Source organism: Struthio camelus, chromosome 4 (assembly GCF_040807025.1).
Source record: "Struthio camelus isolate bStrCam1 chromosome 4, bStrCam1.hap1, whole genome shotgun sequence".
Classification (NCBI taxonomy): Eukaryota; Metazoa; Chordata; class Aves; order Struthioniformes; family Struthionidae; genus Struthio; species Struthio camelus.
Window position 1 is genome coordinate 1,425,812 of NC_090945.1, and position 27,673 is coordinate 1,453,484.

Sequence of the window (27,673 nt, forward strand, 5' to 3'; positions counted from 1 at the left end):
CATGCCAGCTGAATTTTGACCTCTTTTGTTGGCACCCAGAACTTGAGAGAATGTCTTTAGATAAAGAAATCAACTTCAAGATGTTACTGCAGTTCATCGCTGGAGCTGTACGTGTACCATGACGCAGGGTATTTTTCTCAGCTCAGCAGAAAAGCTCAGAAACGCAAGTGGCTTTTCCTGTTACATTAGAAAAAAACCCTGCTACCCAATCGTTGTTATATACGTTTCCTTTTGGATCGTGCATCCACGCAGACTGGCACGCTCAGACCTGACTGTTTTCTGTCCCCGGAAAAAGCCTTTTGCCAGTGGTAGGCTGCTGTTGCAGCTCCTACCAGTCTGCAGAATCTGTGCAGGCTGGTCACTAGCAAGTCCTCTCTTGGACTGATCGCCAATGCACTCCTCTAAAAACTGTTTGCAAATCCAAGCCGCTCTACCGTTACCAACTATACGTGCCCACATAAGCAGCATTTGAAGACACGCCTGAGCAAAGGTACATTAAAGCTCCAACTCTGCAAACTCCTGGGAGACAGAAGAATTTGCCCAAACTCATTTCACGCATCCGGTTTTGCTGAAAACCCGGGAACATGCCAGTCCCTTGGGACAGCACGCGGGGCTGAGGGGCGCTGAGGCTACTTCCTAGCATCAACACTCATTTCCAAACCTCTCCACCGTCATCCAGAAGATGCAGCTGCATGTCACTGCGACGTTGCTGAGTCACCCTTTCTGCAGCGATGGCCATATGACACGTTAATGTTAACTTCCCTAATTCTTTTGCGCATTTCCCTCTGAAATTAAGGAATCTCCTATATATGTCGGGACATGCAATATTCTTTGGTAATGTAACATTCGCTTCTCAAACGCTAACGACGTCTCCGCTGCCTGTAGGAACCCGAGGAGGTTCTTCATGCCAGGGTACAGCAAAGGTTGGGCTATCACCGAGAAGTGAGCAAGAAGTAAGGACAAGTGTGCAAAGAGCTGACTGTTCAGCTGGGAGGCTGAAGGAGGAAAAAAAAAAAGGAATAAAAAAAATACTAAGTCTCTTTTTGACTTGAGACTGAACTTTTTTTTCCATTTTCTTTCCTCACTGTGGGAAAAATAAAGGGATTCTGGGATAAAAGGAACCCTCCTCTTCAAACCAAATTGGACTGCTCGCTGTTTTGGGTGATTTTTACCCTTTTACAAATTGGTCAAGTTTGAAGAGGGGGCAAAAACGTTTCCTGCCAAAAAAGCTAAGACATAAAACAGCTTTCCAGCTTGCTCAAAAAACGCTCCCTTACTTCATTAGAGGATTCTAGCAAGATTCAGGCCAGACTTACAAATTAGCATTGGTATACCCGCAATCGCATCGTGCAACAATTTGCTAACGTTTTCCTAGTTGTACCACTATCTTTTGTCTTCTTACGACTGAAAAGACTGTGAAACAACAGCTGCTGGACAGGGCATATGTTTCATATACATCGGGGAAGGGAAATTGGGAGTTTTGCCTGGAAAGGCTAACGGCAACCCTCCCCGGCAGCACCACTCTCACCATGTTCCCCTCCCTTCCTCAGAGGGAACCGGCTGCAGAAGAGGGCAGCAGGATACAAACTGAGAGCAATTGCACAGAAGGAGTTATTTTGGGAAGAAAAGTCAGAGGGAATAAGAAAGAGATGCCAGGGAAGAGAGCGTATGTGCTAAAATATCAGTGGTCATAAAGGCAAATGCATTTTCCCGCAGCCTGAGGCTGACTGTATTACACACACACACACGCACATATACACACATATATAAATATATATATAAGATGGTACAGAAGATTGAAGTAGGATTTTGAAAACTAATGGCATGGACCGGTTAGCTTTAAAGGCCACGGAGATGATGCCATTTTCTGAAGGGGCAAACAGCTGACAGACTTCGTTGGGAACCACCAGCTGCCAACAGCTGGGTTGCAAGGCTTAAATAGGGACTTTGCACCAACTTCTGAGCCTGCAAGGCCTCCACAACCATTTTCTTCCTCTAGCAGGGGTTTCCCTAGATGCGTGTGTGCTCATATGAGATAGTCAGAGTCTACTGTTCTCATTGGTGGGGCTTTCTATCTCCATTTTTGGAGAAGACCCAATTCCATTCGACTGCCTCGCGGCAGACACTGCGACACAGTGGTGCACTCCACAACACCCCTCTCTCTGTCTTGAGCCCTGAAACTTGCCTGCGCCTTCTGACTGTATCAGCTGGTCTGTTTGGGAGGACAACATGAACAAAAAGGAAAGGCACCTCCTCTTTCAGGGTCTGAGCTTTTTCTCCTGGGAAGCATCCACAACTGAAAGCTGCAGTGAGGAAAGGACTTCTTCAGGCAACCCACACGCTGTGCAAAAGCTGGTACTGATGAAAGCAAGGGGTAAAACAAACAGTCTAAGGCTGAATGTATGACCTCATGATCAGGACGATGTAATGTATCCAAAGATGACCTTTTTGCTTCCTTTTACTGCCTGACTCTAGATACAACCCATGCAGCAGTGCATAATTCAATAGCGCTGGCAAGTTTATTCTCCTGCTACGTTACGAGGGCATGGTAGGCACCAACAATAAAGTTAAAGTAAATGTCAGGAGGCCAATGAATTGCTGAAGCGGACGTTTGTTCTGATCTTCCATCAAGCACAATAATTCTAATGGAAGCTAACAGAGGGTTGTAAAACCTAATACCATGATGCAAGCAGGCAAACACCCAGTGTACAATCGGAGCTCAGTGGGAGAACGAAAAGACGCAAGTACTAATCCTTACCTCACCGCAGAGGCAAGCATGCCGTTCCCCTAACACGTTCTCCAGGTTCACTGCAATCCCTACGGGGGACCCATCACCCATCTTCTTGAGCAGCTCGGACCCAGCAGGGGGTTTTTGAGGGACAGAAGCAGATGAGGAACGAAGATACAGTGAGCAGGTATGAGCCTCAGCTGCCAAAGAAACGTTTCTGCCAATTTTGTGAGCTGCGCTGCAGCGGCACAGGCTGTGGGAGGCCAAGGGGACACAGAGAACTGGGGATGAAGGAGAGCTGAGATGCTGGGTACAAACATCTCCCTGCCCTTGCATCAAGGTTTGCCTACCTGTTCCTCTAGCTACCACCGCAGCAGCAAGAAGAGGAGCTGGCTTTGCTCTGGAGAAAGGAGGCTCCTTTTTCCAGCCGCAGAGAGGTGCCAGAGCAAATCACAGGGGGCACTACCATCCCTCAGTCCCGCAGCAGGCTTGGGGCAGGGAAGTGCCCCGGGACACAGGGGGGACATGAGCCCCCAGCACTCATTTATGGAGATAAACCAGTCCCCACCTCTAAGCGCAGTGACAACTTCCAAGCCTCTGGCTCAGGCTGGGAAATCTAGCAGCAACTGGGAATTTCATGAGTAATTTAAAAATTATGTTTGCAATACGGGTCCTACTGAACGCAAACCTCAGCACCAGCCCCCAGGTAACCCTGGCAGGGCTTTGCTCTCCAAAGTCGCTCGGGGAAAGGCTTGCCGATTTGCAGCGTCTCTTCATAGCAGGTGGGCCTCAGAGTCCCAAGATCCCAGCAGATCCCCGTTCGGGCACCGAAAGGTCACAGATCCAGAGCTATTTGGCAGCTTCTCCTAGTCTTTCCACCGACTGGCAATAGGTTCCCAAAGCTGAACATAGCTGAATTCCTCCAGAAAAATCGTATCGCAAAAAAAAAAAAATCCAGTCCCGGTCGTGGCCTGCTGGGCACTTCTGGAAATCTGGCCCTTCAATTTTAGCCTGCTTTGAAAGTGCATAACAAATTAAATGGAGCTCATTTGTTACGCAAATGATAGCTGCGGTTTCAAATAAAGTAAGCCTAACCTTGATGGAGATTTCATCAGCACAGGCTGTTATTTCCCTCCGCTAATGGCTAACGGCCTAGCCATCTTGAGCATGAGCAGCAAGAGGTCTCCCAGCTGCCGGGGTGAATTATGACGAGAGTAAGTAATATTAACCCCTCCAGCATAAGTATGTGGGTCATAAAACAGGAGCTGCACAGCTGCTAGCGGCAGCAAAGGCAGTCGTTATTAATCAGCCAGCCTGATCGGATGGCGGGAGCACTACCCAGCCTCCTGCCAGGGACGAAAGGGGCACCGGCTCGGTAACGGCTCTGCCCGAGCAGCCCCACGTTAGTTGACGTCTTTCCCCCTTTTTTTTGGGGAGGGACGAGTACAAATACAGGTAGGGTTGATGGGGGGGGGGGGTAAGGGCTAGCGATTCCCAGGTCACTGAGCCTCGGTGAACACGGGGGACGGGGAGGGGAAAAAGAAAAAGCCTCTTGCGGAGGGGCCGCCCCATCCTGTTGCTCAGCTCTCCAGGAGCGCCATGTTCCTCCTACGCAGCGGCACGGCTAGCCGGTGCCACCGGGGCTCTCTTACTTTGGCTGAGGGGGCGAATAAATCCGCACAGACTGCTACAATAAGGATTCAGCCCGCAGACGCTGTGGCGTAAACACACATCTGGTCTCTGTTTGTAATGAAACCGGCTGAAAGCACCACGGTGCATTAATAACAAAAACGTTCAACATATTGCTACCAAATAAGCTCTGCTTGTCTTGAACTTCTATTGTCACATGTTAATGCACTTTCAACACTGATAAATGATGAAGTGCTACAGAAGATTCATCGAGGGACTGAAGAGTTAAAAGATACGCGTTACTGCAGCAATTGTTTTCTGTTCCATCAGCCCTTTACAACTTGGGAAGAAGTTAAAAACAGAAAGTCAGTAGCACGATCCAAACATGACACACCGAGTCTGCCTTTCTCTGGCAAAGACTCCTCAACTACAGGGTCTATCTTGTGCTTGTAAGGCAGGAGAAAATCCTTGGGGATGTGTGAAAGGGAAAGTTTCCTCTGGCAGTAAGTTAGCATTTGCCAAACGTCCGCTCACCTCCTCCTCCCTCTTCCTCTTCTTGCCGCAGACAAGTAATGCCATTCATCCTGGTCTAATTCTACTCTCCAGAGCTTTGCCTCTGCCTGTCCTCCGCCCTCTTTGCCCTAATTCCCATAGGATTTGTATGGCCTTGCTTTCTCCTCGCAACTCCTTGCCACTACTCACGGCTCATGCCTAGGAGCTGGCACAGCCACTGCGACTGCTGGTCACTTCTTTTGCTATGAAAACAACCAGGGAAGGGCGGAGAAGTCTGTGCATAGACACGGTGCGGTCAACGCGTGGGAAGAGCTTTACCTTCTGCGTGATGTGGTTGATCCAGGGCGAAGAGCAGTTGCTGAGGTCTGGTCCTTGGGGGTCCCAGATCCCGTCGGGCGCGAGGCACCGGAAAGTTGCGACACCTGCAAAGGGGAAAGCTGCTGCGTTCAGTGCCGTCACCTGCGTTTCCCCATCGGGACCTGGGCTCACAGGCTTCATTTCACCACGCCTGAGACCTCGCGCAAAGCCTGGCAGCCCAGGAGGACACTTCTGAGTCTTCTCAGTGTCCTAATCTCCCATTACTTTAGCGCTTAGGGGCTTTAAGGCATAACAGACCCAAGAGGGCAGGGACATTATCTCCATGTCACCAGCCCGAGACTACAGAAACCCCCAAGAGGATTTTGCCCAAGGCCAGGCAGGACGGCTGCTACGGAGCAAGAAATTGAAGCAGGATCTCGCAAGCTGGATCAGCACCCAAGGCCATTTCACCCTCTCTGCCCCACTGATGGCGCGCCGGCACCCGACCCTGAGCCTCAACTTACTTGTCCCCTGCTGCTTTATGCAGATTTTACTGCTTTGAATAATATATTGCAGCTTTCAACGAATCCCAGGAATCCCAGAATCACGGAAATTAGAGATGGGGAAGGCTTATCGCCTGCTCCAGACCATCCCCTGTCAACGACGGCTTTCTTTCCCTGCTGTATTTTCACCCGTCAAGTTTCCCACAACTCATGCAACAGGATACTCCGCTTCCCTGTGGGGATGCTCCGGGCTCACAGCCCCTTGTGCTTGGAAAACGCTTCCCTGCCTCCAGCCTGAATTTGCCTCTGCAGCATTTCTGTCCTTTTTCATAGGCTGAGTTCAGACTCTCCTCTCTCTCTGGGAATCATACAACAGGCTTTTTGCACACTTAATTTTATCAAGTAGGGCTGATAGGGAAAAGATAGGGAAAAAATCTTCTTTACCTACTCTCACCGCTCACTTCTTTCCATTCCCCTCATACTTTACATACATTTTACCAGACTGACCTCACTGAATTCAGAAAAGAGTCAGAATTAGGATAGACAAATGTAAATGGCTCCCCCAGGCAGCAGAGTGGAGAATTAATAGAGATTCTCCTCTGCAAGCCAGATCCCTCCAGCCCTTACTTCTCAGGCAATTTCCTATGCCTTCTGCACCAGGACTAGCCTGAAAAATAAATACTTTCTAAAAACTGCATTTGTTAACATAAAGTAAACCACGTGCCCAAATCCATTAATCAGTTCACATGTTTTAGTTTGGACAGAAACTTTCCAAAACTAACCTTTTGGAAACAAGCAATTGTGAGAAAGAGTGGAAGAAGCAAAATCCAATAAGCAATAAGCCACTGGGAGAGATTCAGCCTTGCTTTTCCCCCAGCTTTCCCTGTTGGTCATGTTGGATGCTGGCTGCGGTTTGGCAAATCACTCACACAGGTTTAGGAGCCCGAACTGGGAAAATCCACGTTCGGAAGTGCTGGCCACAGCCTTTGAAAGGCAAATGGCGTAGCAGGGAGCACTGCCAAAATGTAAGTTCTGCTTATTTTTTTTTCCCCCCAAACAAGCAAAACTTCAGGCATCAACAACATCAGTCTATCGGCCTGCAAACTACAAATACAGGCAGAGCAGGGATGATACACACCTTGCAGAGGGAAGGTGTCTTCTAGCTATTGGGGCTCAACCCCACGAGGTGGTTAGTGGTCTCCTCTCTCATGGCTGGAGCTTGGGACGCCCAAGATCCTGCACCAGGCGCTCAGCATCTTTAGGCTTGGGTCCTTGGTGCAGCTGTGCCAAGCTGTACCAAGGCCGCCTTCCATACTTCACCAACGTAATATATAGGTGCCAAAAGGCATCAGCGCGCTCCACCGATGAGAGGTGACAGAGGTGACTGACCTTGTCCCACCACCCCTCAACTCACCGATGGAGCCCATGGGACAAGGCTGCTTGGCCACCTGGCCCTGCCGGGTCCGGGACCACATAACATCACGGGCTTCCACAGGGTCGCAGCTCTCGGCCCCGGCTGGTGGGAGCTGGGAGGAGGCTGGCGGCGGGTGCGTGGTCACCTCGTTGGGGACGTCGGCCACGGGCAATGGTGTGCTGGTGCTCCTGTTCCTCCTGCCCGCAGCCGAGGCGGTGGTGGGCCGGCTGGTAGTGCTGGTGGCCGCCCGCGCCGTGGTGCTGCTGGGGGTGCTCCCCAGGCCCAGTGCTCCTGATGGCGATGCTCCTGAAATGGGGTGAGAGCTGGTTAGAGAGAAGAAGGGAGCAAAAAAGGCCACATTGGGCTCTGCTTTTAAGCTGTGTACAGAGCGATGGTTTCCCAGCAAAAATAGCAAGGGCCAAATCACGCTGGCTTCAGACGAATGAATATGCAAGGAGAGCCCTCCTCATCTGCTATCACTCACTGGGCCCCAAAGCTGCTGTGGTGCACAGGCACCTCTATATAGCACATCTTAACTTTCCATGCCCTGAGATGTCCCTAACACCCACTGCCACCTCTTCCAGCACACCCAAATCCTCCCTTAATATCAGAGTGGCTCTATGTCCAGCAACATGGATACGAGTTTGTTCAATAAAGATAGCCATGTACGAACTCCAGGCTAGCCTGGAACTGAAATTAAAAGCAAGGATTGTCCTGCTGCCCAGAGGAAAAACCTCAAAACCATCGAGCAGGCTCTGCCTGTAAGCTCCAGAGAGCAGAGACTTTCATCTCTTTTAGGTCTAGTGAAGCAGACCACGCTTGCTCTTAGCGCAATATTAGCTATTAATGTATAATGATATTGCTGTCACTGGAGTTCAGGTAAATGTTCACCCAAGTCAAACCTAATGAAATTACATAGATGCCCGCCTTCACTGTAGAATAGCAGTTCTTCTATCCTGATTTTTTTTTTTAAATTAAAAAAAAATACCCCTGTGCCAAGCCCATGGCACTGTGAGCAATTCTCCCACCCGAGAGTAATCAATAACATGGCAGTTGAGGCACACGCGCTCTCTGGTTTCAGCTAATTTCATTACAAGCCTGAGAAACCCTCAAACTTCCAAACTAAGGCAGAATCATCATTAACATCCTTTTCCAAGGGATCAATGTTTTTGTGCAAGAAAACGTTTCATTTAAAAATCCCAGCTCTGTGATCCCTCAGAAAACTAGATTATATTTTCTCTCCAGCTATTGTGCAATAAGCAGTACACCTCCTGACCAAGTTCACATGCGGAACCCAAAATCAGGTCTCCTGAGTCCCGGGCCAGCAGGCAGATGATGAACCAGGGGACAGTGTTGCTTTTTTGGATGCGCGGTATCTTTTTTTTTTTTTTTTTTTGGAGCAATAATACATAAAATGCCTTTGCAGCAATTGCTTGCTCTTCCCATTTCTCTTGTTAGTTTAATTGCTTTGCAGCTCTGTCCGCACATCTTACCCAATGGGTTCTCCAGTTTTTTAATTTCTAGATAGGCATTTCACTCCCATCCAACAGGAGGGCTTGCTGGTCAGTAACGTTCATAGGGGCTTCACCCTGCTTGGGTTAAGGCCCTCTCCTGCCAGCTCCCACCACGGCGGGTCAGCACAGGAGCTGCGGTGTACGCAGATGTGCACACAAATACAGGGGGAGCGCTCAAAGTTCTGAGAAATGCAAACATTTCAACAATCTCCTGAAACACTGCTCGCTGATCAGATTTTCCAGCCTCTCGTGCCACCTCGCTTTCACTACGAGCCCCAGGTTTGAATGAATTCCAAAAAATACACAACAAAATCCTGCAGACATTGACAGATTTCTTCTAGTTTCTGTTCAAAGGCGTGCTAAGTCACCAAGCAGGACATGATTCCCAATTGACTTTACCGGGAGGATTAAAATTTGCAGAGAACTTCAGCAAGTTTTCCCTGTTTTCACTATAGCAGCTCTTGCCATGAGTGCATATTTCATTTCTTCCCCGTAATGATGATTAGTTCGATAACTACAACCTGCAGAAGTTTTCCCATTTCCGTATGTAATAACGAGTTACTTCCCATTTGCAAAATGACCTGTGCACTACAGATGCAGAGGTACCAAGTAGATATAGTGGATACAATTTCAAAGGAAAAACTGGTAAATCACTCCTAAAATCATTTGTACCGTAATTTGTGACCACATATGGATAAGGCAGAGATTTCAAGCAGCCAGCAGAGAAAACCAGCTAGCTCAAACTTAAAAAGAAAGACAACGTTTCCCATAGTAGGGCCTGAAAACGGGTCGCATTGGACCCCGTTTCGCCGACAGAAGAGACGGGCTGATTTGCAAAACTGCTGAGCACCCACGGAGCTCCCACTGACCTGCAAGCCCGGGGGGTGCATTTTTGAGCCTAGCTTTTCACTGACAATCAGCAAATATCTTGAGGCACGGTGTTTTTGGAATGCCGCTGGCAAGTTCAGTTATCAGCTGCACGCAAGGGATTTATGGGCATTTTCCTTTAACCATACAGTAGGAGTTATTTGATCTTTCAAAACCCCTTTGGCATCGGTGCCAAAATCTCTACGAAGCTTTTGTCTTCTAACTTTTTCCTTTTTAAACTAGGCTTTCTTTCTATTTTTAAAAATAATCAGCTCCACTGTTTACACAAAACAACATATAGTAAAGTCTAAAAAGAGCTGGCTTGAAGTTGCCTAAGAGTGAGATGGATGGGATACCACCGAATTAAGTTCAAAGGTCTGAGTATTCAACGAGTCAATTTGGTAATGAGCTCCAGTGGACATGATCACTGTGCTAACAGTGCTGGGCTTCACAGGCCGCAGGCAGCACCCATTGCAGATTTTGCTCACAGAACTACGTGCTTTAAAACCAAGTTAATTGGCTGGAAGAAAAAGAAGAAGGGATCAGGATCATTTACATATAAATGATCCTCAGATCCAAGCAAAATCACAGACTGCAATCTGTGCAAAATCGTCCAGGTTCTGCGGTACAGAACAGAGATCAAACCTTCCGATTAACTCAGGCTGCCAATAAACTGTGACTTTTTAACGCGGAGAAAAGCAGCATTGCTTGACGTCATTTTAATGGAAGGTCTCTTAAGGTAGTATCTCACAGCACAATGCTTGCTCATAAACAAGTAGTAATCTTTAAAGATCACCAATACTACTATAGCTAGAAAGGCATATTTTTGCTTATGTTACTTTTACGGCTTGTTTTTAACCATGTTTTGCCATGTCAACTCCCAGAGGACCCTCTCTGCTCCCAGCATATTGACTGTAGCAAGACAGAGCGATCACCGATCCTTTCCTTCCTTCCTCTATTTCCCAGGCCTTATACAGAGTTCAGCCTCCTGCCGTAGCACGTTTCCTTGAGCGGAAAAGAAGCATCGGAGGAGTTTGCTCAGAGGAAAATATCCAAAATAAATAAGGATTTTATTCTATTTTTTTCTCCCCACTCCTTCTTTTCCTTCTTCCTGGCCTAAAATGACAAGCGCACAATTGGACTAAGAACAGCACTGACTATCAGCCACCGGGAAAATCTAGCACACGTGTTGTCTTGCCTTCTGCTCCCCTCACTTCTTTCTGGTGCCCTTAGACATGGGAGACCGCTTTTCGGGATGACTTTTGACTAATGTATTTCTATCCCAGTGCCATTCACAGTTATTTACACATGTTGCTGCTACGTTAAGGCAAACATAGCGTTCACCTATTTCTGAAAGGCTGCAAGAAACACAAAATCTGAAGGTCTCTCCTTCCCTCTCTGCTAAATTTTGCCTTTTCCCTGTTTGGCAAACACAGCCTTTGCTTACAGCATTTCTTTTTTTTCCCCCTCTCTTCTTCTTTTTTTTCTCATTTCTTTTTCTATTGAACGATGGTACAAGTTGTATTTACATAGCAATAAGAACGTTCAGGCAAGTCTTGAGGGTAGAAACACACAAAAAACCCAAACCTAATGCGGTTGGAAGATTATATTTAAAAAAAGAAATCACAGCTGCTCTTCTCTTCCCCGTCACACAAACACATCTCATGGGACTTCGCTTTCTACAGGCATTCTTTAACCTGTTTCAGAGCATTTTCTGAAACTCAGTAGAAAAGAATAATTATTTTAAAATGAATACATTCTCATTTGCTTGTTCTCTTTTGTGGCTTTTCTCCAGACATCCTTTACGTTGACAGAATAGGAACACCGAAGCCTAGGAGTGCCTAGGTTGAGCCCTGCATACGCAGTGCCATCCTTAAGAGCGTGTCTCTAACAATCCAGTCGTTGGCCCACTGCTGGACTGTAACGTTATACTAAGTCCACGCCTCAAAAGACTCACCCTGCAAAACCACCTTGGGTTGGATATCCACTGGAAAACCAAGGACCGCATGCCTGTGCCACCCAGGAGCTGTGGCACAGAGCATCCCTAAGGTGAGATTAGCTCCTAAATCACGCAATGGTCCTTTCATCCATTTGAAAGACGCTATTTTTTTTTGTTTTTGTTTTTAAACTGAAGATGAGGGCCAAGTAGGCCTCACATTAAACATCTAAATAGCTCTCCACTGTACGGATCTGCACTGTAATTTGTGGAAGCTGCGCCAGAATCTTGTGTGAATGTAAAAGTTCCCAACGTGCTTTTGGAGAGGTTGAGTATTTTTTTTTTCTTGTTAGATCTTTGTTAGATCTTGTAATCGAGACTGACAAAGGGCTCGCAAAAACCATTCACGGGAAGGAAAATTAAATATGCAATAACCCCACCACGTTCAACACCACGCGTTCTCTTCAACGCAGTCATACGTAGTAGCCCTGGATCCCTCAAAAGTCATATGAAATACAAACGCAACCTTTTAGATGCATAGCTCTTCCCCCCACCCCACCATTACCTGAGATAGAGGAGGAGGAGGTTGCATCTGGCAAAAGAAAGATCCATTTCCCTTGTGAACTGGCGTCAAATGGAAAAATCCTTTTCGGAAGGCTATGAAAGCCCTATGTCTTGTGGTAGGGGACCGTGCATTTGTGCCTAAGGCCACCCTGCCCACATGTTGCCAAGCCTGCACGGACGTCGCAATGGATCCAAGCCAGATGTTAAGCGAGTCCCACGAACTAGGGAGAAACTCAGACTGTGGTCCAAGATATAGTGCAAACTCAGCTGTTTCATTGCACTTCAAGCTGGAATCACTTAACACACTCTTTTTTTCCTCCAAATCTTTGTTTGAGCATTTCAAATTAACCCTAAAGACAGAGAACGAGAGCTCAAGCGCATGAAATCATTGTAACAGGCTGAAGTCCAGCCAATCTGCCCAAACTCTTTCTTTCTCACTGCACCACAGACCTCATCAAGACAATCAGGACATTCAATCGCACAATCTCCACCAAGCAAAAAGCCATGCCTACCAAAGCCATCTTGAATCGAAACTTAACGTTTCTAACCAGAACCACCTACTCACTGCACACATGCCATTACTGTGGAAAGGTCAAAGCTTTGCCAAAAACATTCTAGCCATTACTGTGAACTTCCAGGTTTTCCCTGAAAACATGAACCTCGACCAGCAGCCTGGCTGATTTTTGGTGAAATATCAACTTTTACGCTTTTGTAGGCTTTTCTACGTGTGTGTGAGCGCTTAATACTTTTCTGGCCCCAGCAGTTCTTGCTGCTAGGTCCTCAATTTAGTTGACATTTGAGTCAAAGCAGCTCCTTCCTTCTCTCTGAAGAGCTATTCCTTCTTATCTTCTCCAAGAAATCATGGAATCCTACTTAAAGGTGACCATGGTCCACTTCTACCCGTTTGCAGCTACGAAAAACACTGTTAAAAATCTTGCCTCAATTCTCCTACCCAGGACCTCTGCTCAATCCACCCTCCTGAACCTCTCGTACCCTTCGGCATCCATCCAACTCGAGTGTTAATGCCATACGGTTACGTCTAGCCTTCTGCAACTTATTCTGAACGTTTGGGCAGCAATTTAACTGGATCGCCATACATAAGCAACAAAACTAGAGCATTTCTTCAACGTTATGCTGTAATGCTTTTGGAAATGCAGATGAACTATGCCCACAGGAGCCCTGGTAAACAGGAAAAAATTACAGAAGAGCTCATCTAATAGACAGTGCATCAGGATTTATTAAAAATGGACTAATCTAATAGGTTTGAGAATTCAGTTCAAGTGCTATTTTTAGGCAACCCAGCTTGAAATTGCTCTTATTCGCAAAGATACTGTCAGATGTGGCTGCATTTAGTTTGACTTTATGTATTTTAACATATAAAATCTGACTACTTTTCTTTTTAATCCACATGTTATTTCACACAGGGCGGGGGGGAAAAGCATACAATGCACAACAGCTGCACATTATTACCGAACGCATGCCATGAACTTCTAACCTCCCAAACAAGCTCTGTCCCCTGGCGTGATTCGCATCCATCAGAGCCAGTGGTGCAGATCCTATGCACTGTCTTCCAACTTGAACACTTCAAACTCTATTAAAGAGAAACCCAGTAGGAATTCCCCCGTACCCCACTGCTACAGAAATCACTTTGGATTTCAATAACAGGTGCTGTCAGCTTTTCATTCAGACCATGTTAAGAGTACAGACACATGAGCGCTACACGTACAGCTTCAGGAGATTTACTGCAGGCTGAGATTTTTCAGGGTTGCTTGCATACATATATATATATATCTATATATTTAATTAAGCCATGTGTATGCCTTCTCCACGCACGCAACTCTGAGTTTCTCTGCAGAACAAGTGCACGTATATATAAGCGCTAAGAGGGAAAAACACTTTTTCCTGCCCGCTTGGTAACTGATGCAATTTCATCTGCTGTGTATTCCCTGCCTTTTGCCTATATTTTTGTGTCTTTAACTCAACACCGTGCTCTGAACTTCTATGCACTCTGCAGAGCCGGGGCCGGATGGATCCACTCCTTCCCCAGCGGTTTTCCACCTCTGTCTTTGCAATGAGTAGAAACAAGTTCAGGAGTCATAAAATGCCTACTTACACCCTAGCGTTTTCTGACCGGTCCGACCATCATGGCAAGTCCTTCCGGGGGCCAAAGGCACTCTCAGCAGCGTTGCCACTTACTCCGCCAACTGAAATGTTTTTTCTGCGCAGCCTACAAGCACAACTTTAATAAGAGAAAAACTATCATCTCCGAATAGCCTCTGCTCATCTGTGTGTGTAATACCTCCAATCTAGATGTTAGGCTGCGTGATGGCCAATTGCATTCGGATAAATGCCCTGGATCCTTTTAAACATATCGTAATCTGACCGCGAACGGCTGGATGGTTACTTTCCAATTTTCAAAATGGTTCAAAGGCTGTAAATAAAAAAGGAATTGGACAGCTTTCAAAAATACAGATTAGACTTTTCAATTCTCAGTGATTCGGTGCTTCCGAGCTACACTCCTGTGATCTTCGAATTAATATTTAAAACCCAATTGTGTTATGCCGTTACCTTGAGAAAGAGGGCACAGCGCAATCAATCCCAAGGCAGCCAAGGCACGGGAACCACAGCTCCCCAGCTCTGCCGTACACGCGCGTGCGAGGTGCGTGGGTGGGAAACCTTGTGGCCCTGCTTCCTCCCATCTGATCTGGCAGGTTAAAATTACCTAGGTTGCCTTTTGCAAGGCCCATATTTAGCAGGCATCTTCCCTCCTAACCTTTGTGCCACCCTGTGGTCCCGGTCGCTCTCAGGATTTGAGGTCTCTCCACGTCCGTGTTAAATCCATGCCGTACTGTTAACATCCCCTCGCCAGGCGGCTGCTGAGGCAAGGAGCAGCACACGGGATAAACTGGTCAGCCAAAGCTCACCAAAACTGCCTATTTTCTGCTTTTGCAACAACCCACTGGTTACTTCAAACCTGATTTAAAAAAAACAGACTCCTCCTCCGAAGCTGCCAAGCGATTTTTCTCTATAGTGCGCTCGCTCTGTGCAATCTCTGACCAACCTGTCTTCTATTTTATTTATTTTTCTACTCCTTTTGTCCCTTGCAGCCTGCTGCAACAGCTACAAAGGGAGCTGCTTATTTAAACCAGCAGAAACGCTGAGAAAAGCTGGCTTTTCTCATCTTTGAGGCGTGCTCTCTTGCCCCTTGCTGGGGATGCGCTGGGATCCCCAGTCGTGTTTGAAGACCTCCGCCGAAAGCAGGTGCTCCTGAAGCCAGGGCAGATGCGGCTGTGGCCTCTCGGCCCCTTCCCATTCCACGTTTCGTTGCTCGGATCAGTCCACCCAAATTCGCCAGTGGTTTAGCCTCCCCTTCTGGAGCAACAGCTGGAAGGGAGGGAGGGATCAAGACTGCGTTGAACAGGAGACATCCTTTGTGAAAGCAAATTCTAAGAAGCTGACAAAACTCCATTGTGAGAATATCAATATTCAGCTGCTTTAAGAAATAAGGCCGTTTCCCTGACAAACCATAAAGCGCTCTTTAGCTCCCTTCCAAAACTCTTTATTACTTACGCAGAAACGTCAATATTTTGTAAAGCTCCCTTTCTAACAGCTGTATTCATGTGGGCTCGGGGATCTGCCTAAACAACGCTTAACCACAGCACTGGTGTCTAAATTTGTTTTATAGGTGTCTGATGCTCTGCAGAGGGCTTTAACGATGAGACACCGTTAACATTATGAAAAACACATTTGCTTCAGCGGGGCGGATTTATAACAAATAAACAAACTGCGCTGCATACACACAGCCTGAAGTCAAAACGAACTGGGTTCAAGGCTCTCGACTCCCATTTTCGTACTAGACTTAGGTACTTACGGACACAGCTTAGCCCGCCACCACATCCATGCTGGTGGCCTAACAGCCCCGAAGGGCCCAGGGCTGGGGGCACTGCCGTGGCCACTCATCTCAGTGGAAAAGCAATAGCAGGGAGCTGAGAGGCAGTAAGGAACAGCATTCAAAATTGCGGAAAAGGTGGCTTACCCCAACTGGTTTGACTTGTTCAAGGCTACCCATTTTCATGCAGTTTCAAATTCTTACCCGGGGGTTGATTAGAAGATGACAATATAAGAACAAAGCGGAAAGACTGCAAGAGCAAGGTGGAAAAGCTTTCACGTTGACTTCTAGCTTTAAATCTTCAGATTCTTCTTTTTAATGGCTAGCTCAGGCCAGTGCATGGCAACGTAAGCACAAAGATTTTTTTCATGCGATGAGGAAGAATACATCCAATGACCTTGTTGGACTTTGAATCGGGATCACAGAAAAGAGAGAAAATGCAAGCGAACGGTGGTGTTGCAATACGATACAGTTTCGGCAGAAACCATGTACCTGCCTCCCCAGGTTTGGCATCTGGTTTTGCACACGTTCAGCTTAGGTGCCCAGGGGACTCAGTGGTCCAAACCAAATGCATGGAGGCACCAGGTGCTGGAAACCAGAATATCATTTTTTCCATATTGCAGTCTTGGCCTGGAAGCCCAAACCCTGCCTGACCCATCTGGAGTATCAACAAGGGCTTTCTGCACCTTTCCTAGCATTGTCAGCATGAGAAGAAAGAAACTGGAAATTGGCAGAGAAAAGCAGATAGTGTGATACAGAAATGGAAAGAGTAAATGATATTCTTTAGATTTTTTTTTAACTGTAATTTCCTTGCTATTACATCATATATACATCAATAAGCTTAAGTACCGGATGCCACTGCACAGTAAAAACGTGACATTTCAAAAGAATCATGTCTCAAGTATGGAAAATAACCAGATACATATATTCAACCTGTGGGGAAAAAAAGGTGAAAAGAGGGAAAAGAGAGAAGTCTGACCTGCTCCAATGCGCACACCTTAAAAATATATCTACTGTCTAGCTAAATATGAATATATTGTTGCATGACCGCAAGACATGAAAATATTACAGAAAACCAGGAAGGAGAGGGAAGGAAAAAGAAGCCAAGGGAGGCAGGCAATCCGGATCGGATACAGCGGAGACTCTTCGTTCAGATGTTACTGTAATTACAGCATTAAACTAGCGGTACAACGCTGTGCTAAAGAGCAGCCGTGTGCTTCCAGCACACAGCCCGAACCTGATTCTGCAGCTCTCACAGGTAGCATAAAATAAAGGCACCAATCTACAGTGTGACTTTTTTCCCTCCTCTTCAATGTCAAATATATTGAAACGTTTTCATTTTGTAAATATTTTACATCAAACCACTTATTCCATGCATTGGGACCTGTAATGTGATTAGCCTTGAGCCTTTCACATTCCAGGCGTGCATCTAGAAGTCTCATCAATTTGTGGGCAAGCATATTAGTTTTTCTAGTCACTGCAATGCTTTATGGGTACTAAAACTTCAAAATCCCTAATATTTTACATTATCCAGGCAGAACTCTCATTTTATAATAACGCTAACCCAAAATCTACCTCACTTATGTCATCAAAAGCAACTCCTCTTCCATTATCTTAAATTTAAATGAGAAAAAGCATGCGGCTGAAGCAGACAGAATAATTTATAACGAGAGGAAATCTGTCAGGCCAGGAATGCTAAAAAACAGAACACAATAGCGAACTTGTCATGGAAAGGAACGAAGTAACAGAGTTGCTAGTATGGCGGCCAGGCTCAGGATGGGAAGGGAGCAGAAGGTCATCTGCGACAGACCCTCACAGAGAGCAGTAAGCAAGTCAACAAATGTTTCAACCTTCAAATAAAATTTAGGAAAGGTGGTTGTTGTTATTGCTGCTGTTGTTTTGTTAAAGGCTGGAGACTAACTGACCATTGATCAGAGACACAGAGTTAATTGGCGTGCCAACCCGGAGTTGTTCAGCAAAACGCAAGGTACAAATAAGGACGTTAATGGTATGCCATGAAAACCAAACAAAATGCACAAGGGAAGAGCAGAAGCTAAAGACAGGTATTAGACTCCTTTTTTCTGTTCCTCTCTGAGCAAATACTGTTCAAAGATGTTGGACAATCTGTTTGCCAGTTGAAGCGTGCAAGACTCTGATAACAATATAACAGAAAATTATTTGTCCGCTCCTATCAAGCCAAGGCAAGTCCAAGCTGCATTGTTTACCAAAAAAAAAAAAAAAAACAGGTGGAAGAACTGACTCACGGTATGAGTGTATCGAATAAGATGGGACAGTGCTGTGGGGTGAGGAAAAGAGTAAAACGAGCACGAAGCCAAAAACGTGAAACAAGAATGAAGCAAAGTGGAAGCACTAACTTCCTTCCTCAAACAGTTAATAGTAAGCTGGCCCTGTCTGGATGGCTTTTTGCTTTTCATATTGCAGAAGCATCTAAATATCAAAACCTAGCCTGGCTGGATGAAAGCAGTCCAGGCTAGCTAGAGTCACTGAGCACTTTTTCCCAGGAGCTCCAGTGAGACCATTTCTCTGCAGGGACCTTCTGCCTGCCCTGAGTGGGAAAGGCAGAGTTGGATTGCCGGCACCAGCTGGTAGAGGCATTGCCCCACCAAGGCTGGCCCTCCCAGGCAACAGGACGCCTGCTGAAATTTCAGCCCGATGCTCAACAAGCCCCCAGCTTCCCTATTTGCATGCGTTTCTCTTCCTGCATGCTAAATAAAGGTTCGTCCAGGCTCAACACGAATTACAGCTCTCCACGCATGCGACAGCGTCTTCAGTGCACAGCTAGGTCTCTTCACTGTGGTGCTGGCTCACCTCCGCTGAAGCAGATCTTAAACCGCTATTTTTAGCTCTTTTCCTCATCTCGTGTCAGTTCCAAAGCTCATCACCACGCGTCTCACCTGCCGTGGCTCAGAAGCTGCTTTTCACCTTCCCCTTGAGTAACAAGCTGCTCCTGCCAGTTGTCTCCCTCTGTGGTTCTCCCTTTGCTTTCTCCTTCCAGAAGAGAGCCGCTACCTGCAAACACATCCCAACCTGGAGCTATCCTTGGGCTCGTGCCCTCCTCTCAATTGCCCTGTCTCCAAAACCAAGGGTAATCAACGCCAACAGTTTTGGATGTACCCTTGACCTTGATGTCTGACCCGAAGAGCAAAGTCCAACAGTGGCAACTTTACAGCCCAGGGCAGGGTGCTGCCTTCAGCTGTTACTTCTAAATTATCTTCAGGACTACCTTGGGACTGGGGGTGCTTCAGAGATACGGGATGTTATTATTTAGGGTTATAAAACTCTCACTTAGGGTTATAAAATTGCTTTCTTTCCCCTTACGTGCTTCTCTGCAGGAGCGGGGAAGATAGGGGGCCTTTCTGCCAAGGGCTGCAGATCTCCGATGCCTGCTTCAAAGTCTCCTGATAACCTTTTCCACACTCCAGCTAGGGGTCCTAAGGGCCTGAAGGAAGCTCACCTGAGCACCGAGGGCAAATAAGCTCATAACATCCCAGGCATTTATCAGCATCTTTCTTTTTGAAGGATCCAGCACCGGAGTCTCCAGCACAGCAGGATATAGCAGGGGGAGCCTTCTTCCCGGCCGACGTGCTACATCCCGGTGGTGATGTTTGCTGAATTACCACTTTCTCCCCCTTTGGAGAGCCGTAACCAGGAGGATAGTGCTAAACTTGGACTGTGAGGTGGAAATAACGTTCATTTCCCCACTCCCAAAACCGCTAGAGGAACTGGCTGTGTTTGTGTGCCTATTTCTCTATTTGTATATGCTCTTCTTCCGCCGCAAAACAAGCTGCAATTAGAGTTAACTGCATCGGATCAAGCAGCACACGAAAAAAGGAGGCGACAGAAGATTTGCGCTTGAAACATCTGTTTCAATATAATTGGTACCCTTTAGCAGTGATTTTTTTTTTTTTGAAAAAACAAGACAACAGTGATGCTCATAAAAACCTTGGTGACTTGAGCCCTTTAAATGAGGTGCGCTCTGTCCAAACCCGAGACAAAGACCTGCTTTTGCCAACAGTAACTGAGCACATTGAGAAAAGCACGCTATGAGACAGTCAATCTGCTCATAACCCATCTTGATGCGTCTTTCCTAGGCCACAATTTTATAGAACAAAAATTTCTAGTTGATGGATGACAACGTAAGTGATGTTGCAGGGACGTTTCCCACAATGCCCGTCTTTCCCTGCCGCGCGGCCGTGCAGTGAGACTGAACGAGGCTTCGTCGTGCTCCCAACTCCCCTTGTAACAAGGCACCTGTGTTTTTTTTCATTGAAATATGTATTTGTTTCACATTGTCCCTGGTGGCCAGGGTTGGGTCAGCTGAGGCAGACAGGCGGCAGTGGCACGAATGACATTAGGCAATGATTTCGTGAAAACGGCACATCATCTGGGCTCTTCAGGCTTCCTTTTTCCCTAATTTCCGCACATCATTATTTTCCCATAGGAAAGAAAAAAAAAATGCAACCACAACAAATAAGATATTTAGGTCACGATTCTCCCAAACAGGATCCCAATGCCAGTCTCTGAACAAGCGGTCTGATTTTGAAAAGTACTAAGAAAGCAGCACCCCCCACTGACTTCAAAAAGCGCTGCCTTGCGCTCGGCCCTTGTGCATATCAGGTTAGTTAGAGGGTCTCAGTCTTGTTTTCCCTTTGAATTGCCCTGGATCATGAGTCCAATCTAATACACAAGGCCAGATCTGGGAAAAAAAACCAAAAAAAACCCAGAAGAATAAGGCGTCCATTTCCCTTGAGCTCCCTTGCATCACACCTGAAATACTCGCAGCCACTGGTAAATCACAAACACCCACTTCACACACCTACACGACATTAAGTTTTAGCGCGCTCTCCTCTAAATCAAGCTCCTTCTCTAGAGGTGCCCCTCTCCCTCAACTTTAGAGGGAAGCCAGACGAATAGCTTAGCCCATGCGATTGACTTCAAATAGCTCAAGCTAGCTGAAATGACTCCCACTGTTTGCTGCTGTTGTACACGTATAATTTCTCTGCATCTGCCGGACAAAATTAGCAGCAGGACCAGCGTTTACTATGGTCAGGTTAGATTAGCACTTGTGGTTAGAGTAGTGTCTCGGCGCTGAGGAACATCTGCTTAAGATTTGCTCTGCAACAACTGCAGAGAGACGGCGCTGCCCTCTTTCTGCCTGCTCGGCTGGCAAGGAGCCCTGCAACAGCCTGCGTGGACCTTCTGCCTCCCACGTTACCGGTAAAGCTTCAAATCGATTGCCTTTGGTGTTGGAAAAACGCCCTCGATTGCCAGCTCTTTAACAAGTTTCACCGCTGGAAACATTATTTCTGTCCGTGTATGTCTGAACTGCGTTGTATAACGCATTCCAGAAAGTGCAGTGCGAGATGGACCACTCATGGGTTTTGCATCAGAACCGGAAGAGATCCATACCTGTGCGAGGACTTCGATTTGTTTTAGCTCTATAAAAAGCATACAGTTGTTAATAATACGTGACATACCTTAAAAATCATACTGAATTTGTTAACCTTGTATTGCAGATTCAGGGCTGCATATAGTCCCCAGTGCAGTAAAAGCATTTAAGCCTTGGCTTAAGGTTATTTAAGCCAGCACTTAAGAGCACAGTCTGGCCTACGGTGCTTTCCCACCACAGGCCCAAACTTTTAAACCCTCGCTCCCTCATATCCTCCCTAAAGGATGAGGAAAGCCAGATCAGCACCAAAAGACGAGGCAGGATTAACGCAGGGATCCAGCATCTTGTTCGAGCGGCTCCTACCTAGCAACGGAGACCTGCTGAGCCCAGGCTGGATTACGGAGAACATTCAAAATGTGTTTTCCTATATACCAGAGACCAAATGAAATCATCCAGAAGGGATCAAACGTTGCAACAACGGAAGGCCGAACCCAGTCTATCCACTCCAGCAATCAGCTCAGCCCCAACAAGGGCTCAATCAGCCTTAATCCCCTGCGCAACCTTCACCAAACGCTCTTTCAATCGAAAAAGGCTTAAGGAGAGATTTACTTTTCTCCACACAAACTCCTGCCGCAGCCACCATCAAGATACTTGAACGTGTGAGGACATGACAGATGCTAAATCGTGAAGTGGTTATATTTATTTTTAAATGCAGGTAGGAATTGCTTTGAAGGTGACTTGTACCACTCTAAATCTTGATTCAGCTCCCATCCGCCTAAAAGGAGCAGTGGCGAAGGTTACAATGCCACAAATAGAGATCGAGAGGCAGGGAACATGCAACAGAACTAAAAAAAATAAGGCTCTGAGTGAATACGGGCCCTGTTTCTGAATAAATGTCCTCAAGATGAGGGAAAATCTGTGATGAAAACTGAAGATTTATAAAACATAGCTAATTTGCTAAATTGCCTCAGAACAGAATGTTTTTTGAAGATTTCCATGGAGATACAAATGTTCCTCAAATAAAATACCCTAAAAGCCAATAACATAGTATTTGCTGCTTTTGCTCCTCACAAAGACACACAACACCCGGCACTTCTTGACCTGTGCTGGCGTTCCAGGTGCTGGAGGTGCCGATTCAGTATTTTGGCCATTTGGTTATAAGAAGACTGTGTCCAGTTATTGTCATTTCCAGGTTTTCAATTTTTCTTTCAGCTGCCAGCAAATTTTCAAACATATTACATGCTGCAGATCTTGTGGTTTGGACTTCCTCCAGCACTTCACTAACATCTGCCAAATTCCTGTTAAATCCAGCACTGGTTGATGAGCACTTTCCGATGGTGTGAAACTTAATGCAAGTAACTCGTGGAAGCTGGGGAGCAATTAAATTTTAATCAGAGATAGGTTTAGTTTTAGGCGTTGTGAGTTATCTCTAGTGTCTAAATAGCTAATATATATAATAAGCCTCTTCTGCCCTTGCAATCCATCGCAGAAAGAGAAAGAAGCAACAGCTTAAAAAGTCCTGCTCCCCATGAAAGCCACCCACCGCATCAATAACCTTCCTCTCCGACGCACCATCTGTACCCCGCATCACTCCAGCCTGTTCTCCGTGCAGATCGAAGGGTCCCAAATCGCCTTCCCACTGGGATGGCCGGCCCGTCCTTGCCTGGCTGCACCTCTCCCAGCAGCAACGTCCCCTCTGCCGGCTGCCTCCGCTCTCCAATCCCCTTCAGGAGCGAGGCTAACGCTTCCTTCCAAAATAATTTTTTTAAGCTCTTTTTTTTTTTTTTTTTTTTAAATCAGGAAGGCTCTACGGACACCCTTATTTCGGTGGCGGGTGGTTCACTTGACCGCGAGCTCGCTGCGGCCTGGCATCTTTTTCCTCCTTCCTCCACCATGTTTGGTGCAGTGGGACGACCCTCCACCAAGCCCCTTCTTCCCACCAGCTGTGCATTAACATTCGACTCTCAGAGATCCCCTGCCAACCGCCTGCGACGGGTTGATTAATCCACAGCCCTTCCCTACCCTCACAAACACACAAAACGCGGCCAGTGACTTCGCGTAAAACAAATCAAGCTTTTCTTCTTCCCGGTGAGCAGCAGATACAAGTCACAGCCCCTTTGCTGCTCCACCGCGTCCGGGTCAAAGCGTCCTCACCGCTCTTCTGCGTCCAAAAACCTCCCGCCGTCCCCCGGGAAAGTCTTTTTTTGCGCGCGCCCCAGCAGGACGGACGTACCACGTAGCAACTCGCAGGCTGTTCTCAACTGAAAACATCCCCCAAAACACAGCAGGCAGCGGCTGGGGTCTGGGAACCCTTCAGCGAGGAAGCGCAAGGAGCCTTGCAAAGCCAATTTTGGGGAAGAAACCTCCGTTTGGAGGCAGCAAGGCGACGGGAGCTGGGCTCAAAGCACACCAGCAGGCTCCCTCGCCTCAGAAAAACGTATAGGAAGCGGAAGAGATGACAGAAGCTGAGTGTTTTTTAGTTTCTTTGCAAGCGAAAAATATCCCAAACGTCCCTCAGCGTGTGCAGCTTGTGGAAGTCGGAGGAACAGCTGCTGGGAGCTGAACACTAATTCATCCATTTTGCTATCTGTTAATGAACAAGGACAATGGAAAATCAGTAGATGCAGAAAAACCCACGATTTTAAAGGATTTACAGACTGATTTTCTGTACCTCATCTAGTCATTTGCTGCCTGTGTAAAGTGAAGGCACAGTTGGTGCAAAATACTACTGAATTATCATACTGATATTTTTACCCTCCATTTTCACTGGTGCAGCAAACGGCTACAGGTGTCAAAGGCAAAAGAAAAATCTCTCTTTCAGCAGAGAAAAGGAGCGTTCAGCAGAACTAAAAATGAAACGCATTTCTTATCCTCGCCGCTATCTCCAGTTCAGCTAATGTAAAGGGATACGTGCGACATTGACTCATGTCACGCATATTTCCCTCCACGTTTCCCACCCTGCCCCAGATTTTGGCCACTAAAAGCAGTATGCGACCACCAGGATCTCTCTCGAGGAAGACAGGAGGAGCATCAGTCCGAGTCACAGTTCTGTGCCCGAACAGCCTGTTTCCATCCCACTTTTCACCCTGGAAGAACGGTGTCCCGCTCCACGTCTCTCTTGGTACATTACACCTTTCTGCTCCAACCCAGCTGGATTAGCGACAGACCGCTCTGGGCTCAAGTAGAAGATTGAACACGGTCTGAGCATACCATCTCCTCCCTTGTGCAACCTCTCCTTGATCCTAGATATATATATATATATTTTTTTTTTCCCCCCAAAAAACACTATGTGGAGTAAGAGAAATATCTTCATAAAATGTGGGTGCAGCTATGTGGCTATATATATATTTTTTTTATTTAGGGGCAAACTTTAAGGCCGTGCTCATCATGCCAAGACAGCTAGGGCTGCGTGCAAACGTGAAATCCCTCTGCTGTTGAATATGCCAACGGTTAAAAAAAAAAAAAGGCACCAAAGTCCCTTCTACCGCTAAGAGGAAGATGCAGGAAATTTCATTTCCAACCAGAACAGCAAGGATAACGGATAACATTATAGCACATGCATTTGAATAAACTATTGCTCTCCAGGGAAGGAAAAAAAAAAAGTCCTTGCACTGGTTTACAGGCTTTTAAGGCAAGAAGGCACCACAGCGTTGTCCGTCCCGGCCTCTGTGGTTTCTCTGACTGTCAGCTTCTTCTCGCTGCTGTACTTTCCTGCTGAGAAAGCAGCAACTGTTGGCCGAAAACCCTCGCCACCCTTTATTTTTGGTACAGGCATTAACTGCAACGAGTGACTACAGAGCGGCTCTACCTAAACCCCAGCATCATTAAGCAGAGCCCAAGAGGCTGGCTACTGATCTTATTCGGTGGCATTTTGCGCACACAACACACAAAACCTCCACGAACAACTACGCAACACCCCCCCACCCCGAATCTGCTGATGGAGTATAAACGGACGAAACCTTCGCTTTATACGATGAGAAAAATCCCACCGTTTTTTCCCAGGTGAAATTATGTATTCTGTCTGTATTTGGCCCCTAGAAGGCCGCAAACACCACGGCAATCGTTCCCCAAAACCATGGCAACCAGCAAACACGAACAACCCTTTTTTTTTTTTTTTTAAATAGTTCTTCAAACAGTCGCGATTCCTGCTTTGGCTTTTAAGCGTGGCGGGCGGGAGGCTTGAACCTAGAGAGCCGGGTACGATTTTGGGGCTTTGTGAGAATTTGTGAGGCTTTTCACTCAACCGCGTTCGACCGCAGGCTCGGGCTGCCCCTCACTCGCAGCCAGCGTCTCCATCAGCGCACGTCCACCTTAGGAAGGAGTGTTTTCTGCCGGAGTTTGAGTAGTAGTTGTGCCCAACGCTAAGAAGCGTTTGCACAGACCCTTTTTTCCCCAGCGCTATATAACTTTTTTCCCCAGCTGCAACCTTCACCATCTCCCGTCACTTTGCAGCCCTGCACACTAAAAACCAAGACACCCGTGCCGAGGTCCGACCCACAGAAAAGCCCATCTCCTCCTGCTTGGCAAAGGCATCACATGTCAAGGCAACGCTCATCTCGCTGTGGACGTAATTAAGCCCAATAAAGCCAATTCCCTCCCTGACATTACTCAAACGTGGCCACAATCAAATAGAGTGGAAGGGCGAATGAGAAACCCAAGCAGTGAAGGCATTTCACAGATGAAGGCTGAAAAGCTCCACAGATTTCCAGATTTTCTTCCCACTAACGAAGGACGGGCTGTAGTATCTCAGGATCGGTCCTCTGCAAAACTCTGAAGTCCAACTTCTAGCTCTACGCACCATTTTACGTGGATCATGCACCATCCTCCCTTCAACAGTTTAAAGCCCACGACTTAAGATTGTTTTTTCCCCTGTAATACATCACCTCCCAGCTTTCCCGAATAGCAGCATGTCAACATTGGGAACAAACTCTGTCAGAAGAAATATAAACTCAAAATAGGCTTTAGGTGGGGAGAGGGGAGGGAGAAGAAGAAGAAAAAAAAAAAGCTTGGTTTCTCCCTCCCCAGTAAAAGTTCCCTTTTTAGTTTTTTTTAGCTCATTGCTTCACCTACATAGTTTTTGGCCAACGGCCCATAAAAGTCACGGCCAGTCTCCTGAGGCTGCAAGACAGAGGCAGAAGGGATTTTCACTAAATCCTTGCTGAGCTGACAGTGACTTGCAGTCTCCAACTCCAAACCCTCCCGTCTAGCGTGTTGTCACAAAAACGTCCCCTCGACGACTTTGGCGGCAGGGAAAACTCACGTGAGCATATGCACCTGCATAATTTAAATACAGGCATGCAGGTTCAAGCAAAGCTCTAACCAGCAAATTAAATTTTCAGGGTGCCTCCTCCCCGCTGTCACCCGGCAAGGCTGGGCGAAGCAGTGGCTGCACCACCAACCACCCTGAGGACACGCAGAGCAGAGGCAGCCTCGCATCTCAGCCTCGCCTGCCAATCGCACGGCATATTTCCAACTCCCTTTTTTTTTCTTTTTCCTTTCCTTCTTGGTGTGCGAGCAACCAATAACTCTGCGAAAATCAGAGCGCAATGGGGAGATCAAAGAGCAGAGGGAGCGAGATCACTGTGTAGCCCAGCTGGGGCAAGAGTTTAAGCCTCCGGAGCGTTCTTGCCAAGTCATTTGAGCGTTATGCCAAGAGCGACGTGCCCTGGGATGCCTCCTGGCACAGGAACTGTTGGGAGGCAAAGCGGTGAGGTTTCCAGAGCCGCAGGAGCCATGTCAGGCTGCAGGAGACACCAAACACACAGGGATCCAGTTAATTCAGGTGCAATTACTTTCAATAAAAGCTGCTTGTCCCTTACATCTCTACATCGTAGGAGTCAGGGAGATGCTGCCTTATGTCCTGGAGGCCTCTTTGGGCAGAAGGATTTCAGGGCGTAGGTAGGTTTTCCTACACGTCCAAATAACAACTCGGAGGGCTGAGGCTCTCACCGTAGGTTAAAGCTCTCGTGCCCTGGTGCTACTGAGGTTTCCAGCACAGACCACAGCTCCCCTCTGTCTGCACCACTCCAGGGGTGCTCAGCATGTTGGCGCTGAGGCTCTACCTGAAGCATACGTCGCTGCATGGAGGATATGTTGGGGACCGGGCTGGAAAGGTGGATCAGAGAGATGGCCTAGAAACATCACCACATCCTCAGTGGGATTTGGTTCTGGACAAAACTCAGGCTCTTCTCTAGTGGCCCCTTCTGCCCTGCTTTTTCTAGCAAGTCCAGCCCCAAGTTGGTAGTGGCTGGAAAGGAAGGCTAAGTAGTCTCACAGACGCTCACCCTCTTCTTCTTATTCTCTTCCCTAGATATCTGCCATGGATCAAGGCTAGAGACAGGACACCAGGCTAGATGAATGATTGGCCTCACCCAATCCTGCCATTCTTACACCCATGTTAAACTAAGAA

The 27,673-nt window shown here is 47.0% G+C and overlaps 1 protein-coding gene across 24 annotated transcripts in view; it reads right to left on the reverse strand.

Moving 5' to 3' along the window:
- The window catches only part of ADGRL3 (adhesion G protein-coupled receptor L3), a 439,175-nt gene that overhangs the window by 96,645 nt on the left and 314,857 nt on the right, over nucleotides 1-27,673 (reverse strand). For all 24 annotated transcript variants that reach the window (XM_068941083.1, XM_068941084.1, XM_068941073.1 and 21 more), the window contains 2 exons: nucleotides 7,085-7,390; nucleotides 5,189-5,292 (listed from right to left, as the gene is read on the reverse strand). In XM_068941083.1, coding sequence (XP_068797184.1) covers nucleotides 5,189-5,292; nucleotides 7,085-7,390 — 410 coding nt within the window. The remainder of the gene's footprint in view (nucleotides 1-5,188; nucleotides 5,293-7,084; nucleotides 7,391-27,673) is intronic.